Here is a 20,875-nt window from a genome sequence, read left to right as displayed (position 1 = left end):
TAAAACACTACATCTACTATAGACTACATCTACTGTACAGACATCCCTAGATGACTATAAAACACTACATCTACTGTCCAGACATCCCTAGATGACTATAAAACACTACATCTACTGTCCAGACATCCCTAGATGACTATAAAACACTACATCTACTGTCCAGACATCCCTAGATGACTATAAAACACTACATCTACTGTCCAGACATCCCTAGATGACTATAAAACACTACATCTACTGTCCAGACATCCCTAGATGACTATAAAACACTACATCTACTGTCCAGACATCCCTAGATGACTATAAAACACTACATCTACTGTCCAGACATCCCTAGATGACTATAAAACACTACATCTACTGTCCAGACATCCCTAGATGACTATAAAACACTACATCTACTGTCCAGACATCCCTAGATGATTATCTCCAGACACTAGACATCTACTGTCCAGACATCCCTAGATGACTATAAAACACTACATCTACTGTCCAGACATCCCTAGATGACTATAAAACACTACATCTACTGACATCCATGACATCCCTAGATGACTATAAAACACTACATCTACTGTCCAGACATCCCTAGATGACTATAAAACACTACATCTACTGTCCAGACATCCCTAGATGATTATACACTACATCTACTGTCCAGACATCCCTAGATGACTATAAAACACTACATCTACTGTACAGACATCCCTAGATGACTATAAAACACTACATCTACTGTACAGACATCCCTAGATGACTATAAAACACTACATCTACTGTACAGACATCCCTAGATGATTATCAACACTACATCTACTGTCCAGACATCCCTAGATGATTATCTACACTACATCTACTGTCCAGACATCCCTAGATGACTATAAAACACTACATCTACTGTCCAGACATCCCTAGATGATTATCTACACTACATCTACTGTCCAGACATCCCTAGATGACTATAAAACACTACATCTACTGTCCAGACATCCCTAGATGATTATCTACACTACATCTACTGTCCAGACATCCCTAGATGATTATCTACACTACATCTACTGTCCAGACATCCCTAGATGACTATAAAACACTACATCTACTGTACAGACATCCCTAGATGACTATAAAACACTACATCTACTGTCCAGACATCCCTAGATGACTATAAAACACTACATCTACTGTACAGACATCCCTAGATGATTATCTACACTACATCTACTGTACAGACATCCCTAGATGACTATAAAACACTACATCTACTGTCCAGACATCCCTAGATGACTATAAAACACTACATCTACTGTACAGACATCCCTAGATGATTATAAAACACTACATCTACTGTCCAGACATCCCTAGATGACTATAAAACACTACATCTACTGTACAGACATCCCTAGATGATTATCTACACTACATCTACTGTACAGACATCCCTAGATGATTATCTACACTACATCTACTGTACAGACATCCCTAGATGACTATAAAACACTACATCTACTGTACAGACATCCCTAGATGATTATAAAACACTACATCTACTGTACAGACATCCCTAGATGACTATAAAACACTACATCTACTGTACAGACATCCCTAGATGATTATAAAACACTACATCTACTGTCCAGACATCCCTAGATGATTATCTACACTACATCTACTGTACAGACATCCCTAGATGACTATAAAACACTACATCTACTGTACAGACATCCCTAGATGACTATAAAACACTACATCTACTGTACAGACATCCCTAGATGATTATCTACACTACATCTACTGTACAGACATCCCTAGATGACTATAGATGAAACACTACATCTACTGTCCAGACATCCCTAGATGATTATAAAACACTACATCTACTGTACAGACATCCCTAGATGATTATAAAACACTACATCTACTGTACAGACATCCCTAGATGATTATCTACACTACATCTACTGTACAGACATCCCTAGATGACTATAAAACACTACATCTACTGTACAGACATCCCTAGATGACTATAAAACACTACATCTACTGTACAGACATCCCTAGATGATTATAAAACACTACATCTACTGTCCAGACATCCCTAGATGACTATAAAACACTACATCTACTGTCCAGACATCCCTAGATGACTATAAAACACTACATCTACTGTACAGACATCCCTAGATGACTATAAAACACTACATCTACTGTCCAGACATCCCTAGATGACTATAAAACACTACATCTACTGTCCAGACATCCCTAGATGACTATAAAACACTACATCTACTGTCCAGACATCCCTAGATGACTATAAAAAACATCTACTGTCCAGACATCCCTAAAACACTACATCCAGACATCCCTAGATGACTATAAAACACTACATCTACTGTCCAGACATCCCTAGATGACTATAAAACACTACATCTACTGTCCAGACATCCCTAGATGACTATAAAACACTACATCTACTGTCCAGACATCCCTAGATGACTATAAAACACTACATCTACTGTCCAGACATCCCTAGATGATTATCTACACTACATCTACTGTCCAGACATCCCTAGATGACTATAAAACACTACATCTACTGTCCAGACATCCCTAGATGACTATAAAACACTACATCTACTGTCCAGACATCCCTAGATGACTATAAAACACTACATCTACTGTCCAGACATCCCTAGATGACTATAAAACACTACATCTACTGTCCAGACATCCCTAGATGACTATAAAACACTACATCTACTGTACAGACATCCCTAGATGATTATCTACACTACATCTACTCCAGACATCCAGATTACATCATCTACTAGATGACTATAAAACACTACATCTACTGTACAGACATCCCTAGATGACTATAAAACACTACATCTACTGTACAGACATCCCTAGATGATTATAAAACACTACATCTACTGTACAGACATCCCTAGATGATTATCTACACTACATCTACTGTCCAGACATCCCTAGATGATTATCTACACTACATCTACTGTCCAGACATCCCTAGATGATTATCTACACTACATCTACTGTACAGACATCCCTAGATGATTATAAAACACTACATCTACTGTACAGACATCCCTAGATGATTATCTACACTACATCTACTGTACAGACATCCCTAGATGATTATCTACACTACATCTACTGTACAGACATCCCTAGATGACTATAAAACACTACATCTACTGTCCAGACATCCCTAGATGACTATAAAACACTACATCTACTGTACAGACATCCCTAGATGATTATCTACACTACATCTACTGTACAGACATCCCTAGATGACTATAAAACACTACATCTACTGTCCAGACATCCCTAGATGACTATAAAACACTACATCTACTGTACAGACATCCCTAGATGATTATCTACACTACATCTACTGTCCAGACATCCCTAGATGACTATAAAACACTACATCTACTGTACAGACATCCCTAGATGATTATCTACACTACATCTACTGTACAGACATCCCTAGATGATTATCTACACTACATCTACTGTACAGACATCCCTAGATGACTATAAAACACTACATCTACTGTACAGACATCCCTAGATGATTATAAAACACTACATCTACTGTACAGACATCCCTAGATGACTATAAAACACTACATCTACTGTACAGGCATCCCTAGATGATTATCTACACTACATCTACTGTCCAGACATCCCTAGATGATTATCTACACTACATCTACTGTACAGACATCCCTAGATGACTATAAAACACTACATCTACTGTCCAGACATCCCTAGATGACTATAAAACACTACATCTACTGTACAGACATCCCTAGATGACTATAAAACACTACATCTACTGTCCAGACATCCCTAGATGATTATCTACACTACATCTACTGTACAGACATCCCTAGATGACTATAAAACACTACATCTACTGTACAGACATCCCTAGATGACTATAAAACACTACATCTACTGTACAGACATCCCTAGATGACTATCTACACTACATCTACTGTACAGACATCCCTAGATGACTATAAAACACTACATCTACTGTCCAGACATCCCTAGATGATTATAAAACACTACATCTACTGTACAGACATCCCTAGATGATTATCTACACTACATCTACTGTACAGACATCCCTAGATGATTGTCTACACTACATCTACTGTACAGACATCCCTAGATGACTATAAAACACTACATCTACTGTACAGACATCCCTAGATGACTATAAAACACTACATCTACTGTACAGACATCCCTAGATGACTATAAAACACTACATCTACTGTACAGACATCCCTAGATGACTATAAAACACTACATCTACTGTACAGACATCCCTAGATGACTATAAAACACTACATCTACTGTCCAGACATCCCTAGATGACTATAAAACACTACACCTACTGTACAGACATCCCTAGATGATTATCTACACTACATCTACTGTCCAGACATCCCTAGATGACTATCTACAGGTCCCGGCAGGGTAAAACACTAGGAATTACAACAGCACATTAATTACACTGTTAGATCCCTGGATAACAGGTCCCGGCAGGGTAAAACACTAGGAATTACAACAGCACATTAATTACACTGTTAGATCCCTGGATAACAGGTCCCGGCAGGGTAAAACACTAGGAATTACAACAGCACATTAATTACACTGTTAGATCCCTGGATAACAGGTCCCGGCAGGGTAAAACACTAGGAATTACAACAGCACATTAATTACACTGTTAGATCCCTGGATAACAGATCCCGGCAGGGTAAAACACTAGGAATTACAACAGCACATTAATTACACTGTTAGATCCCTGGATAACAGGTCCCGGCAGGGTAAAACACTAGGAATTACAACAGCACATTAATTACACTGTTAGATCCCTGGATAACAGGTCCCGGCAGGGTAAAACACTAGGAATTACAACAGCACATTAATTACACTGTTAGATCACTAGGTAACAGGTCCCGGCAGGGTAAAACACTAGGAATTACAACAGCACATTAATTACACTGTTAGATCCCTGGATAACAGGTCCCGGCAGGGTAAAACACTAGGAATTACAACAGCACATTAATTACACTGTTAGATATATGTGGCTGCTTTATTTGACAGGGCCCAACGTTAATCACAATACAAGTCTGTGTGTGCACAAGTACGTGTGTGTCTGTGTATGTCTGTGTGTGTGTGTGTCTGTGTGTCTGTGTGTGTCTGTGTGTGTGCGTGCGTGCGTACACAAGTGCGTGTGTGTGTATGTGTGTGTGTCTGTGTGTGTGTGTGCAGTAAGTCAAACAACACATGTACTTTCTCTGCACCACATCAAAACTCTTAATATTCGTCATAGACTCTGGATCAACAAAGACTGTGTGAAGCCCCTGAAATTACAGCACATTAAAATAACAACTGACTACTGCTGGGAGAAAGAAGAACCACAACACAATGTTACACCAGAATATTCTCAGCCCTGCGGCAAGGCAACCATGTCACTTTGGATATGTGTGTGTGTGCGTGCGCGTGTGTGTGTGTGTGTGTGTGTGTGTGTGTGTGTGTGTGTGTGTGTGTGTGTGTGTGTGTGTGTGTGTGTGTGTGTGTGTGTGTGTGTGTGTGTGTGTGTGTGTGTGTGTGTGTGTGTGTGTGTGTGTGTGTGTGTGTGTGTGTGTGTCTCAGGGAGGTGAAATCATAGGGTAGTACCACTCCACCCCAGTAACCGTCCAAGTCCACAACAGCAGGGAGATGAGCGTCATGATGAAACTGACTCACAGGGGAGTCTTCGAACACGTTGACAACTCCTTTTTTAATAGCGCAGACGCAGTGAGATATCGGTATTCATTAAGACGTCAACAACAACAACAACAACGCTGGAAACAAACGAGTGATTTTATGAAAAGCTACATCCCCCTAGAGACGTGCAGCCATGCAGAATGAGAGGAATTAAGATTAGTGGACTGTGATTGGCTGATGGGTTTTGGTTGTGATGATGATGTTTTGGTTGTGTCTCTCAATTTAAACATGGCCAGAGGTTAAAGGACAGAATGAAGAGAGGGGCAGGAGAGAGAGGAGCACGAGAAAGAGAGGAGCAGGAGAGAGAGGAGCAGGCGAGAGAGAGAGGAGCAGGAGAGAGAGAGAGGAGCAGGAGAGAGAGAGAGGAGCAGGAGAGAGAGCGAGGAGCAGGAGAGAGAGGAGCGAGAGAGAGGAGCAGGAGAGAGAGAGAGGAGCAGGAGAGAGAGAGAGGAGCAGGAGAGAGAGAGAGAGGAGCAGGAGAGAGAGAGAGGAACAGGAGAGAGAGAGGAACAGGAGAGAGAGAGGAACAGGAGAGAGAGAGGAACAGGAGAGAGAGAGGAACAGGAGAGAGAGAGGAACAGGAGAGAGAGAGAGGAGCAGGAGAGAGAGAGAGGAGCAGGAGAGAGAGAGAGGAGCAGGAGAGAGAGAGAGGAGCAGGAGAGGAGAGAGAGAGAGAGGAGCAGGATGGAGAGAGAGAGGAGCAGGAGAGAGAGAGGAGCAGGAGAGAGAGAGAGAGGAGCAGGAGAGAGAGAGAGGAGCAGGAGAGAGAGAGGAGAGAGAGAGAGGAGCAGGAGAGAGAGAGAGAGGAGCAGGAGAGAGAGAGAGAGAGGAGCAGGAGAGAGAGAGAGGAGCAGGAGAGAGAGAGGAGCAGGAGAGAGAGAGAGGAGCAGGAGAGAGAGAGAGGAGCAGGAGAGAGAGAGGAGCAGGAAAGAGAGAGGAGCAGGAAAGAGAGAGAGGAGCAGGAAAGAGAGAGAGGAGCAGGAGAGAGAGAGGAGCAGGAGAGAGAGAGAGGAGCAGGAGAGAGAGAGAGAGAGGAGCAGGAGAGAGAGAGAGAGAGGAGCAGGAGAGAGAGAGGGGGGCAGGAGAGAGGGGAGCAGGAGAGAGGGGAGCAGGAGAGAGGGGAGCAGGAGAGAGGGGAGCAGGAGAGAGAGACAGAAAGGGGAGCAGGAGAGAGAGAGGAGCACGAGAGAGAGAGGAGCAAAAGAGAGAGAGAGAGGCAAGGGAGAAGAGAGAGAGAGGTCGCAGTTGCAAATGAGAACTTGTTCTCAACTAGCCTACCTGGTTAAATAAAGGTGAAATAAAAATAAAATAAAAAGAGAGAGAGAGAGACAGCAGCATAAGGGAGAGAGGAGCACAAGAGGGCTCCTGAGTGGCTCAGCGGTCTAAGGCACTGCATCTCAGTGCTAGAGGTGTCACTACAGTCCCTGTATCACAGTCGGCCGTGATTGGGAGTCCCATAGGGCGGTGCACAATTTTTGTAATTTTTGTAAATATTTTTTTTTTCACCGTTATTCAACCAGGTAGGCTAGTTGAGAACAAGTTCTCATTTACAACTGCGACCTACAATTATCCCAGCGTCGTCCAGGTTTGGCCGGGGTAGGCCGTCATTATTAACCTGTTGATCCTACCCCCTACTTTTTCAAACATTCTGTTAAAAATCGCGCAACATTTCAGCGTCTTGCTACTCATGCCAGGAATATAGTATATGCATATGATTATTATGTGTGGATAGAAAACACTCTGACGTTTCTAAAACTGGTTAAATCACGGCTGTGACTATAACAGAACGTGGGTTTCATCGAAAAGCGCAGGAAAATCTGATCACTGAAAATTGGAAAATATATCAATGCGCCACTTGCATGTATTGTTGAATGGAAACCAAATTACCTGGAGCCGAGATTGCAATTCCTACAGCTTCCACACGATGTCACCAGTCTTGTCATTTGCCTGGGCTTTGTTTCTTGGTCAAACGAACAAGAGACAGCCCATTTCTTCCGGTCTCCGACAGGATGTTTTGGTCTTGAAATATCCAGACATTATTTCAAGACGTGGAGTTATTGAATACACATCGCCCCGTGATCAATTTGATAGATTATTTACGTTTACTAATACCTAAAGTTGAATTACAAAAGTATTTTGAAGTGTTTTGTGAAAGTTTATCGTCGACTTTTTTAATTTTAAAAAATGGCGTTGCGTTATAAAACGCTGTTTTTTCCCGTTGTTCACACAGTATTCTTAGATCGATATCTAGGCTATATATGGACCGATTTAATCGGAAAAAAGACCCTAAATGATGTTTATGGGACATCTAGGAGTGCCAAGAAAGAAGATTGTCAAAGGTAATGAATGTTTTATATTTTATTTCTGCGTTTTGTGTAGCGCCGACTATGCTAATTATTTTGTTTACGTCCCCTGCCAGTCTTTTGGGGTGTTGCATGCTATCAGATAATAGCTTCTCATGCTTTCGCCGAAAAGCATTTTAAAAATCTGACTTGTTGGCTGGATTCACAACGAGTGTAGCTTTAATTCAGTACCCTGCATGTGTGTTTTAATGAACGTTTGAGTTTTAACGAGTACTATTAGCATTTAGCGTAGCGCATTTCCAGATGTCTAGATGGGACGCCTGCGTGTCGGGTGGACGTAAGAGGTTTTAACTGACTTGCCTACATAAATAATGGTTAAATGTAAAAATATATATATATATTAAAATAGAGAGAGAACCATGAGAGAGAGAGAGGTCACAAAAACAGGAGAAAAAACCTCTCTCACTGCCTGGGCTTCATACATCTGATACTCACACAGTACATCTATGTACTGAAATACAAGAGGACACACACACATGCACACACACACACACAGTTCTGGAAACCACGCAAGCACACAAACACACACACTTACCTCTCCCTGGAAGCTCTTGAGCAGAGGAGCCACTTGCTTTCTGACATCCTGAAAAGACGAAGAAGAAACAGTTTAGCAGGTTTCCAGAGTACACTGATAAACACACTGATAAACACACTGATAAACACACTGTACCAATCTATAGAGGTGTTACGCCGTTTCACCTAACACTGGCCGTTCCACCTAACACTGGCCGTTTCACCTAACACTGGCCGTTTCACCAAACACTGGCCGTTTCACCAAACACTGGCCATTTCACCAAACACTGGCCGTTTCACCAAACACTGGCCGTTTCACCAAACACTGGCCGTTTCACCAAACACTGGCCGTTTCACCTAACACTGGCCGTTTCACCAAACACTGGCCGTTTCACCAAACACTGGCCGTTTCACCTAACACTGGCCGTTTCACCTAACACTGGCCGTTTAAAACCCAACCTCAGCCACAGAGTCCTATTGTTATAGCATTAGCATCAGTGGTTTCTAATTAGATACCGAGTCAAGTATAGACCTCCGGGAACAAGCACATCCACACATGTGTCAGTTAGCTTGACTAAAGCCCTGGTGAGATGCAGCGTTCACCACAGTAAGACAGAACGGGTCATCCTGTACAGAGGGATCTACCTGCTGGGCTCCCGGCTACTTATAGACACGCATTAGATCAGGAACACAGCATCAATCTAACTACATAGTGGTGTGTGTGTGTGTGTGTGTGTGTGTGTGTGTGTGTGTGTGTGTGTGTGTGTGTGTGTGTGTGTGTGTGTGTGTGTGTGTGTGTGTGTGTGTGTGTGTGTGTGTGTGTGTGTGTGTGTGTGTGTGTGTGTGTGTGTGTGTGTAGACTTTCATTATAATGAACTGTCTTTCTCTTGTTTTACTGCCACAGGGTCTATATTCCCAACGCTTAGGTCAGGGCCCGTATTCCCAAGGCTTAGGTCAGGGCCCGTATTCCCAAGGCTTAGGTCAGGGCCCGTATTCCCAAGGCTTAGGTCAGGGCCCGTATTCCCAATGCTTAGGTCAGGGCCCGTATTCCCAAGGCTTAGGTCGGGGCCCGTATTCCCAAGGCTTAGGACAGGGCCTGTATTCCCAAGGCTTAAGGTCAGGGCCCGTATTCCCAACGCTTAGGTCAGGGTCTGTATTCCCAAGGCTTAGGTCAGGGTCTGTATTCCCAAGGCTTAGGTCAGGGCCCGTATTCCCAAAGCTTAGGTCAGGGCCCGTATTCCCAAGGCTTAGGTCAGGGCCTGTATTCCCAAGGCTTAGGTCAGGGCCCGTAGTCTGACTTGAATAAACCTAACCCGGGCCGACTTGAATAAACCTAACCCGGTCCGACTTGAATAAACCTAACCCGGTCCGACTTGAATAAACCTAACCCGGTCCGACTTGAATAAACCTAACCCGGTCCGACTTGAATAAACCTAACCCGGTCCGACTTGAATAAACCTAACCTGGTCTGACTTGAATAAACCTAACCTGGTCCGACTTGAATAAACCTAACCTGGTCTGACTTGAATAAACCTAACCTGGTCCGACTTGAATAAACCTAACCTGGTCTGACTTGAATAAACCTAACCTGGTCCGACTTGAATAAACCTAACCCGGTCTGAGGTGGATGAGTCTAATTTAGTCTGTTGTCATCTGACTTCTAGGCTGGTTCGACTCTCTCTCGGCTGGTTATTCAGAGCTAACCTCATATCAATGATTATACCATGGCATTGTAGAATACTTGCTTCTGATTGGCTTGACACGGTAGGTACATCAACACATTACATCAACATGGTAGAATTCATGTCTATAGTTCATTCTTACATGTTCTATGTTTGAGCTGCATTTTGAAAGCAAAAGTCAAATTAAAAACATTATTGGCATTGTTGAATTAGAATTTCACAATAGCAAGCAAAAAGACTGATGTTTTGGTGAGCTAAACTAGCGAGTCTGTCTGTTTGGTTACCACGGCAACCACCGTCGCGTAAACCGACGAGCTACTTCAACGGATGCTAAAAACACATTTCTAGCGGCAAAACTGTGTTCAATTATAGCCGTGGACGAAAAAGGGGAGAATCAACCAGGGGCTCAATGGCTTCTCAGGAACATAAGGCAACACACCTTTTCACGTCGTTCGTTTAGTTTCCATAGAACGCGTGGCCACTCGTTAAACTCCCATTACGGCGACGCTCCTCATAACAACAACGATGCTCCAGTCTGTGTTTGAACAATTAGGGTTGCCTTGGAAACACACGACGATACCCAAGGGGCGTCCCCCCGGGGAGAAACGGGACAGACAGAATGATCCTAGTCAGCAGGAATGTCACATAGCGCATTAAAAACAGATAAAGACCAGGTCATTACAATCCAGAATGGGGGGGGCAGTAATTTCAGGAACTTTGCATGTCTATATTTTCCTGTCCTCCTCTGGAGGAGAAGGTACTGCTCTGTTTCAGCTGGTATGGTCAGTCTAGCTGTCTGGAGGAGAAGGTACTGCTCTGTTTCAGCTGGTATGGTCAGTCTGGCTGTATGGAGGAGAAGGTACTGCTCTGTTTCAGCTGGTATGGACAGTCTGGCTGTATGGAGGAGAAGGTTCTGCTCTGTTTCAGCTGGTATGGTCAGTCTAGCTGTCTGGAGGAGAAGGTACTGTCTCTGTTTCAGCTGGTATGGTCAGTCTAGCTGTATGGAGGAGAAGGTACTGTCTCTGTTTCAGCTGGTCTGGCTGTATGGAGGAGAAGGTACTGTCACTGTTTCAGCTGTTATGGTCAGTCTAGCTGTATGGAGAAGGTACCGTCTCTGTTTCAGCTGTATGGAGGAGAAGGTACTGCTCTGTTTCAGCTGTATGGAGGAGAAGGTACTGTAACTGTTTCAGCTGTTATGGTCAGTCTGGCTGTATGGAGGAGAAGGTACTGCTCTGTTTCAGCTGTATGGAGGAGAAGGTACTGCTCTGTTTCAGCTGGTATGGTCAGTCTAGCTGTATGGAGGAGAAGGTACTGTCTCTGTTTCAGCTGGTATGGTCAGTCTAGCTGTATGGAGGAGAAGGTACTGTCTCTGTTTCAGCTGGTATGGTCAGTCTAGCTGTATGGAGGAGAAGGTACTGTCTCTGTTTCAGCTGGTATGGTCAGTCTAGCTGTATGGAGGAGAAGGTACTGCTCTGTTTCAGCTGGTATGGTCAGTCTAGCTGTATGGAGAAGAAGGTACTGTCTCTGTTTCAGCTGGTATGGTCAGTCTAGCTGCTTGGAGAAGGTACTGCTCTGTTTCAGCTGTTATGGTCAGTCTAGTTGTATGGAGAAGGTACTGTTCTGTTTCAGCTGGTATGGTCAGTCTAGCTGCTTGGAGAAGGTACTGCTCTGTTTCAGCTGTTATGGTCAGTCTAGTTGTATGGAGAAGAAGGTACTGCTCTGTTTCAGCTGTTATGGTCAGTCTAGTTGTATGGAGAAGGTATGTTCTATATCTATAAGTGTCCAGATATCTGTGACAAATGTTTAAATCCTTCGAAACTAATGTGATTTCTGGATTCAAATAAAGTATTTAAAATGTGTGTGTTTGTGTATCAATGCCTGTGTGTGTGTGTGTGTGTGTGTGTGTGTGTGTGTGTGTGTGTGTGTGTGTGTGTGTGTGTGTGTGTGTGTGTGTGTGTGTGTGTGTGTGTGTGTGTGTGTGTGTGTGTGTGTGTGTGTGTGTGTGTCACCTCTGGCGTGCTCTTCTTGAAGTCGCGGCTCTGGTCGATGAGTTTCTTCCTGGACTGTTCGCTCTCATCCTGTCTGTTGGCGAGCTGTGCGGCAGTGGCGTCTAGTTCTCTCTGAAACACACACACACGTGTTGTGAGATGCTTTGTAAGGCGCAGCGGTCTGCATCTCAGTGCTTGATGCGTCACTACAGACACCCTGGTTCGATTCCAGGCTGTATCACAACCGGCCGTGATTGGGAGTCCCGTAGGGTGGCGTATAATTGGCCCAGCGTCGTCCGGGTTTGGCCAGGGGGGTAGGCCGTGATTGTAAATAGGAATTTGCTCTTAATGGACTTTCATAGTTAAATAAAAATATTTTTTAAACAAATTCTCTCCACTTCTTCCCCTCCTCCTCCTCAACCCTCTCCCTCTCCTCCTCCTCCTCCTCCTCAACCCTCTCCCTCTCCTCCTCAACCCTCCCCCTCTCCTCCTCAACCCTCCCCCTCTCCTCCTCACCCCTCTCCCTCTACTCCTCACCCCTCTCCCTCTACTCCTCTCCCTCTACCCCTCACCCCTTTCCCTCTACTCCTTAACCCTCTCCCTCTCCCCCTCTCCTCAACCCTCTCCCTCTCCCCTCCTCACCCCTCAACCCTCTCCCTCTTCTCCTCACCTCTCTCCTCCTCAACCCTCTCCCTCTCCTCCTCAACCCTCTCCCTCTCCTCCTCAACCCTCTCCCTCTACTCCTCACCTCTCCCCCTCTACTCCTCACCCCTTTCCGTCTCCCCCTCTCCTCAACCCTCTCCCTCTCATCAACCCTCTCCCTCTCCCCTCTCCTCAACCCTGATCCCAGACCAGAACCCAGTGGGTGTAAAGCCAGACTGATCCCAGACCAGAACCCAATGGGTGTAAAGCCAGACTGATCCCAGACCAGATCCCAGTGGGTGTAAAGCCAGAGAGGGAGGGACAGATATAGACTACACTAGAGAGGAGGGACAGATATAGACTACACTAGAGTGGGAGGGACAGATATAGACTACACTAGAGAGGGAGGGACAGATATAGACTACACTAGAGAGGGAGGGACAGATATAGACTACACTAGAGTGGGAGGGACAGATATAGACTACACTAGAGAGGGAGGGACAGATATAGACTACACTAGAGTGGGAGGGACAGATATAGACTACACTAGAGTGGGAGGGACAGATATAGACTACACTAGAGTGGGAGGGACAGATATAGACTACACTAGAGAGGGAGGGACAGATATAGACTACACTAGAGAGGGAGGGACAGATATAGACTACACTAGAGAGGGAGGGGGAGGGACAGATATAGACTACACTAGAGAGGGAGGACAGATATAGACTACACTAGAGAGGGAGGGACAGATATAGACTACACTAGAGAGGGAGGGACAGATATAGACTAGAGAGGGAGGGACAGATATAGACTACACTAGAGAGGGAGGGACAGATATAGACTACACTAGAGAGGGAGGGACAGATATAGACTACACTAGAGAGGGAGGGACAGATATAGACTACTCTAGAGAGGGAGGGACAGATATAGACTACACTAGAGAGGGAGGGACAGATATAGACTACTCTAGAGAGGGAGGGACAGATATAGACTACACTAGAGAGGGAGGGACAGATATAGACTACACTAGAGAGGGAGGGACAGATAGAGACTAGAGAGGGAGGGACAGATATAGATTACACTAGAGAGGGAGGGACAGATATAGACTACACTAGAGAGGGAGGGACAGATATAGACTACGCTAGAGAGGGAGGGACAGATAGACTACACTAGAGAGGGAGGGGGAGGGACAGATATAGACTACACTAGAGAGGGAGGGGGAGGGACAGATATAGACTACACTAGAGAGGGAGAGACAGATATAGACTAGAGAGGGAGGGACAGATATAGACTACACTAGAGGGAGGGACAGATATAGACTACACTAGAGAGGGAGGGACAGATATAGACTACACTAGAGAGGGAGGGACAGATATAGACTACACTAGAGAGGGAGAGACAGATATAGACTACACTAGAGGGGTATTCACCCAAGCACACCGTCTGACTAAACCACGGCTAATATGGGGAGGGGGGTGGGGGTGGGGGGGGGCGACATGCTCCCTGCCATGACAAGGTCTATTGAAATCACGAGCATAATGCAATCCACATCGAGATAATGTATTCACAACACTGAATAATAAAACACAGGGCTAGAACAGAATAATATTAGCCACAGTGTGTTGTAGTGGAAGGTTCTATATACTCAGGCCACAGTGTGTTGTGGAAGGTTCTATATACTGGCCAATAGAAGAAGGGTGAGAGAACGGAAGGCCTTTTTAGAAGGGTTGGATGAAGAGCAACAAGACCACTGAGGATCTTTAAAAGAGGCCGTAAACCATCACTCCCAAGCAAGGGACATATCTACTCAGGCCACAGTGTGTTGTAGTGGAAGGTTCTATATACTCAGGCCACAGTGTGTTGTAGTGGAAGGTTCTATATACTCAGGCCACAGTGTGTTGTAGTGGAAGGTTCTATATACTCAGGCCACAGTGTGTGTCAGGCCACAGTGTGTTGTAGTGGAAGGTTCTATATACTCAGGCCACAGTGTGTTGTAGTGGAAGGTTCTATATACTCAGGCCACAGTGTGTTGTAGTGGAAGGTTCTATATACTCAGGCCACGGTGTGTTGTAGTGGAAGGTTCTATATACTCAGGCCACAGTGTGTTGTAGTGGAAAGTTCTATATACTCATACGTTGTAGTGGAAGGTTCTATATACTCAGGCCACAGTGTGTTGTGGAAGGTTCTATATACTCAGGCCACAGTGTGTTGTAGTGGAAGGTTCTATATACTCAGTGTGTTGTAGTGGAACTCAGGCCACAGTGTGTTGTAGTGGAAGGAAGGTTCTATATACTCAGGCCACAGTGTGTTGTAGTACTCAGACCACAGTGTGTTGTAGTGGAAGGGAAGGTTCTATATAGGTTCTATATACTCAGGCCACAGTGTGTTGTAGTGGAAGGTTCTATATACTCAGGCCACAGTGTGTTGTAGTGGAAGGTTCTATATACTCAGGCCACAGTGTGTTGTAGTGGAAGGTTCTATATACTCAGGCCACAGTGTGTTGTAGTGGAAGGAAGGTTCTATATACTCAGGCCACAGTGTGTTGTAGTGGAAGGTTCTATATACTCAGGCCACAGTGTGTTGTAGTGGAAGGAAGGTTCTATATACTCAGGCCACAGTGTGTTGTAGTGGAAGGAAGGTTCTATATACTCAGGCCACGGTGTGTTATAGTGGAAGGTTCTATATACTCAGGCCACAGTGTGTTGTAGTGGAAGGTTCTATATACTCAGGCCACAGTGTGTTGTAGTGGAAGGTTCTATATACTCAGGCCACAGTGTGTTGTAGTGGAAGGTTCTATATACTCAGGCCACAGTGTGTTGTAGTGGAAGGTTCTATATACTCAGGCCACAGTGTGTTGTAGTGGAAGGTTCTATATACTCAGGCCACAGTGTGTTGTAGTGGAAGGAAGGTTCTATATACTCAGGCCACGGTGTGTTGTAGTGGAAGGTTCTATATACTCAGGCCACGGTGTGTTGTAGTGGAAGGTTCTATATACTCAGGCCACAGTGTGTTGTAGTGGAAGGTTCTATATACTCAGGCCACAGTGTGTTGTAGTGGAAGGTTCTATATACTCAGGCCACAGTGTGTTGTAGTGGAAGGTTCTATATACTCAGGCCACAGTGTGTTGTAGTGGAAGGTTCTATATACTCAGGCCACAGTGTGTTGTAGTGGAAGGTTCTATATACTCAGGCCACAGTGTGTTGTAGTGGAAGGTTCTATATACTCAGGCCACAGTGTGTTGTAGTGGAAGGTTCTATATACTCAGACCCAGTGTGGAAGGTTGTAGTGGAAGTCAGGCCACAGTGTGTTGTAGTGGAAGGTTCTATATACTCAGGCCACAGTGTGTTGTAGTGGAAGGAAGGTTCTATATACTCAGGCCACAGTGTGTTGTAGTGGAAGGTTCTATATACTCAGACCACAGTGTGTTGTAGTGGAAGGTTCTATATACTCAGGCCACAGTGTGTTGTAGTGGAAGGTTCTATATACTCAGGCCACAGTGTGTTGTAGTGGAAGGAAGGTTCTATATACTCAGGCCACAGTGTGTTGTAGTGGAAGGTTCTATATACTCAGGCCACAGACCACAGTGTGTTGTAGTGGAAGGTTCTATATACTCAGGCCACAGTGTGTTGTAGTGGAAGGTTCTATATACTCAGGCCACAGTGTGTTGTAGTGGAAGGAAGGTTCTATATACTCAGGCCACAGTGTGTTGTAGTGGAAGGTTCTATATACTCAGGCCACAGTGTGTTGTAGTGGAAGGAAGGTTCTATATACTCAGGCCACAGTGTGTTGTAGTGGAAGGAAGGTTCTATATACTCAGGCCACGGTGTGTTATAGTGGAAGGTTCTATATACTCAGGCCACAGTGTGTTGTAGTGGAAGGTTCTATATACTCAGGCCACAGTGTGTTGTAGTGGAAGGTTCTATATACTCAGGCCACAGTGTGTTGTGTGTTATAGTGGAAGGTTCTATATACTCAGGCCACAGTGTGTTGTAGTGGAAGGTTCTATATACTCAGGCCACAGTGTGTTGTAGTGGAAGGTTCTATATACTCAGGCCACGGTGTGTTATAGTGGAAGGTTCTATATACTCAGGCCACAGTGTGTTGTAGTGGAAGGTTCTATATACTCAGGCCACAGTGTGTTGTAGTGGAAGGTTCTATATACTCAGGCCACAGTGTGTTGTAGTGGAAGGTTCTATATACTCAGGCCACAGTGTGTTGTAGTGGAAGGTTCTATATACTCAGGCCACAGTGTGTTGTAGTGGAAGGTTCTATATACTCAGGCCACAGTGTGTTGTAGTGGAAGGTTCTATATACTCAGGCCACAGTGTGTTGTAGTGGAAGGTTCTATATACTCAGGCCACAGTGTGTTGTAGTGGAAGGTTCTATATACTCAGGCCACAGTGTGTTGTAGTGGAAGGTTCTATATACTCAGGCCACAGTGTGTTGTAGTGGAAGGTTCTATATACTCAGGCCACAGTGTGTTGTAGTGGAAGGTTCTATATACTCAGGCCACAGTGTGTTGTAGTGGAAGGTTCTATATACTCAGGCCACAGTGTGTTGTAGTGGAAGGTTCTATATACTCAGGCCACAGTGTGTTGTAGTGGAAGGTTCTATATACTCAGGCCACAGTGTGTTGTAGTGGAAGGTTCTATATACTCAGGCCACAGTGTGTTGTAGTGGAAGGTTCTATATACTCAGGCCACAGTGTGTTGTAGTGGAAGGTTCTATATACTCAGGCCACAGTGTGTTGTGTGTTAGTGTGTTGTAGTGGAAGGTTCTATATACTAGTGGAAGGTTCTATATACTCAGGCCACAGTGTGTTGTAGTGGAAGGTTCTATATACTCAGGCCACAGTGTGTTGTAGTGGAAGGTTCTATATACTCAGGCCACAGTGTGTTGTAGTGGAAGGTTCTATATACTCAGGCCACAGTGTGTTGTAGTGGAAGGTTCTATATACTCAGGCCACAGTGTGTTGTAGTGGAAGGTTCTATATACTCAGGCCACAGTGTGTTGTAGTGGAAGGTTCTATATACTCAGGCCACAGTGTGTTGTAGTGGAAGGTTCTATATACTCAGGCCACAGTGTGTTGTAGTGGAAGGTTCTATATACTCAGGCCACGGCAACCTATTCAAAATTGTTTTAAAAACAAATCACTGTTCACTAACGTTTACAGCCCCACTAGTGTTATCGACTGCTGCTCTATAATTACGTTATTCTTATCTCTTATTTTTTGGGGGGATTTTCTTAAAACTGCACTGTTGGTTAACGGGTTTTGTAAGTCAGCATTTCTCTGTAAAGGTCTACATCTGTTGTATTCGACACGTGACAAATACAATTAGATTGATTGATTTGATTTTTTACTCATATAATTGTTTTCTATAATACCTCTAATCTGTTGACTGAATTGATACGTCCTTCAGCCTATCAAACGTTTCTGCGTATTACATTCATCAACAAGTCAAACAACTGTGAGCTACAGGAGACGCAGCTGCTGGCCCCGACGAGAGGAAGGCCCGCCCCGACGAGAGGAAGGCCCGCCCCGGCGAGAGGAAGGCCCGCCCCGACGAGAGGAAGGCCCGCCCCGACGAGAGGAAGGCCCGCCCCTATCCATGATACTGGTCTGCAGGCACCTTCAGCATTCAGATGTTTGTTAAATGGCTTTCACACTATTAAAATAGACAAACAGAACGTAATTTGCTGGGTCATTGTTACCAAATGCGCTGTAGAAAATGTGTGTTTTTACCAGCAGAGCTGTGTAGGCTACCAGGAGTGGACATAACTCACATCTAACTGTTGATCGGGGCTATTCGATTTCCAGGTTCTTTGTACTAAATGTTTTAGGGTAATTCTGCTTGAAAACGGGTCAGTGCATTTGGACAGGTTTTACATGAAGTTAAATCTATTTCATCCATTTAGAAATAAGGCAACAACAACAACAACAACAACAACAACAACAACAACAACGTTAAATAAGTATATATTTTGACGGCTCCGTCTCCTCTCCTGTCTTTCTCTCCACAGCGTTTCTTCTCAGATGCCTGTATGCGGTGGTTAGACCGTAGTGGATGTGGCAGATGGTTTATCTACAATCTGCTACCCTCTCAACATTCCCCTCCCTCCCCTCCCCGTTCTGTTCCACTTCCAACCCGCTCTGAATGCATCAGACTAAACCACGGCTGATATGGGGGTTTAGCAAGTCGGAGACGACACGCTCTTTGCCATGACACGGTACACGATCACAGACGAGGTTACACCCCCACAGAGCAGGAGATAAGAGACTAGTAACCACAGAGAACTGAGTGTGGGATGGCTTGTCATACCCTCAAGGAGACAGGTGATGAGCCACGGCGGCCCTACAACACCAGCCTACACACTGAGCTAGGAGGTTAAACCATCTCGGTCTGTTTACATGGAAGCAAACGTTCATATCATTCAAGGTGCTGTATGTGAAAACCCGACGACCTTTCAACTTTACACATACATCATCATCACATATACCGACGGTGATTGGCCTCTGCCACGGGTTTCATTTGTTGTGAGTGGTAAACCTCTGCGGTTACTGTTGTAGAAAAGGGCTTGAGAGAGAGAGAGAGAGAGAGAGAGAGAGAGGGAGAGTGAGAGAGAGTGTGAGGGAGAGTGAGAGAGTGAGTGTGAGTGTGAGTGAGTGTGAGTGTGAGTGTGAGTGTGAGTGTGCGAGTGAGAGTGAGAGTGAGAGAGAGAGCGAGAGAGGGAGAATTCTCGTGCACTCCCGTAGAACTGATAATTCTCGTGCACTCCCGTAGAACTGATAATTCTCGTGCACTCCCGTAGAACTGATAATTCTCGTGCACTCCCGTAGAACTGATAATTCTCGTGCACTCCCGTAGAACTGATAATTCTCGTGCACTCCCGTAGAACTGATAATTCTCGTGCACTCCCGTAGTTCTAATAATTCTCGTGCACTCCCGTAGTTCTAATAATTCTCGTGCACTCCCGTAGTTCTAATAATTCTCGTGCACTCCCGTAGTTCTAATAATTCTCGTGCACTCCCGTAGTTCTAATAATTCTCATGCACTCCCGTAGAATTAATAATTATTGTGCACTCCCGTAGAACTAATAATTCTCGTGCACTCCCGTAGTTCTAATAATTCTCGTGCACTCCCGTAGAACTAATCATTATTGTGCACTCCCGTAGAACTAATAATTCTCATGCACTCCCGTAGAACTAATAATTATCGTGCACTCCCGTAGTTCTAATAATTCTCGTGCACTCCAGTAGTTCTAATAATTCTTGTGCACTCCCGTAGAACTAATAATTATTGTGCACTCCCGTAGAACTAATAATTCTCGTGCACTCCCGTAGTTCTAATAATTCTCGTGCACTCCAGTAGTTCTAATAATTATCGTGCACTCCAGTAGTTCTAATAATTCTTGTGCACTCCCGTAGAACTAATAATTATTGTGCACTCCCGTAGAACTAATAATTCTCGTGCACTCCCGTAGTTCTAATAATTCTCGTGCACTCCAGTAGTTCTAATAATTATCGTGCACTCCAGTAGTTCTAATAATTATCGTGCACTCCCGTAGAACTAATAATTATTGTGCACTCCCGTAGAACTAATAATTATCGTGCACTCCCGTAGAACTAATAATTCTCGTGCACTCCCGTAGTTCTGAAATAATTGTATGGTGAAACTTGTATCCAGCCAACCAGAAAATGAAGGTGCTATTCTGGCATTCTGAAAGATTTATTTGGCAAGCAGTTGGCATTTACAATTAACTGTGGAGCGGAGCGTTGCCGTTAGGCTAGGTGATGACATCACATGCTAGGTGATGACATCACCCTCATTTACAAATAAAATAAATACATTTAAACACTGAGAAAATGAAACGA

The 20,875-nt window shown here is 44.5% G+C and overlaps 1 protein-coding gene across 1 annotated transcript in view; it reads right to left on the bottom strand.

The window, feature by feature from the left end:
- LOC124005031 (homeobox protein cut-like 1) overlaps positions 1-20,875 on the bottom strand; it is a 131,629-nt gene that overhangs the window by 82,840 nt on the left and 27,914 nt on the right. The window contains exons 2-3 of the mRNA XM_046313879.1: positions 12,382-12,492; positions 8,713-8,760 (exon numbers count right to left, since the gene is read on the bottom strand). Coding sequence (XP_046169835.1) covers positions 8,713-8,760; positions 12,382-12,492 — 159 coding nt within the window. The remainder of the gene's footprint in view (positions 1-8,712; positions 8,761-12,381; positions 12,493-20,875) is intronic.

This window comes from Oncorhynchus gorbuscha, linkage group LG19 (assembly GCF_021184085.1).
Source record: "Oncorhynchus gorbuscha isolate QuinsamMale2020 ecotype Even-year linkage group LG19, OgorEven_v1.0, whole genome shotgun sequence".
In the NCBI taxonomy this organism is placed as follows: domain Eukaryota; kingdom Metazoa; phylum Chordata; class Actinopteri; order Salmoniformes; family Salmonidae; genus Oncorhynchus; species Oncorhynchus gorbuscha.
This window is presented reverse-complemented; position numbering and strand designations above follow the sequence as displayed.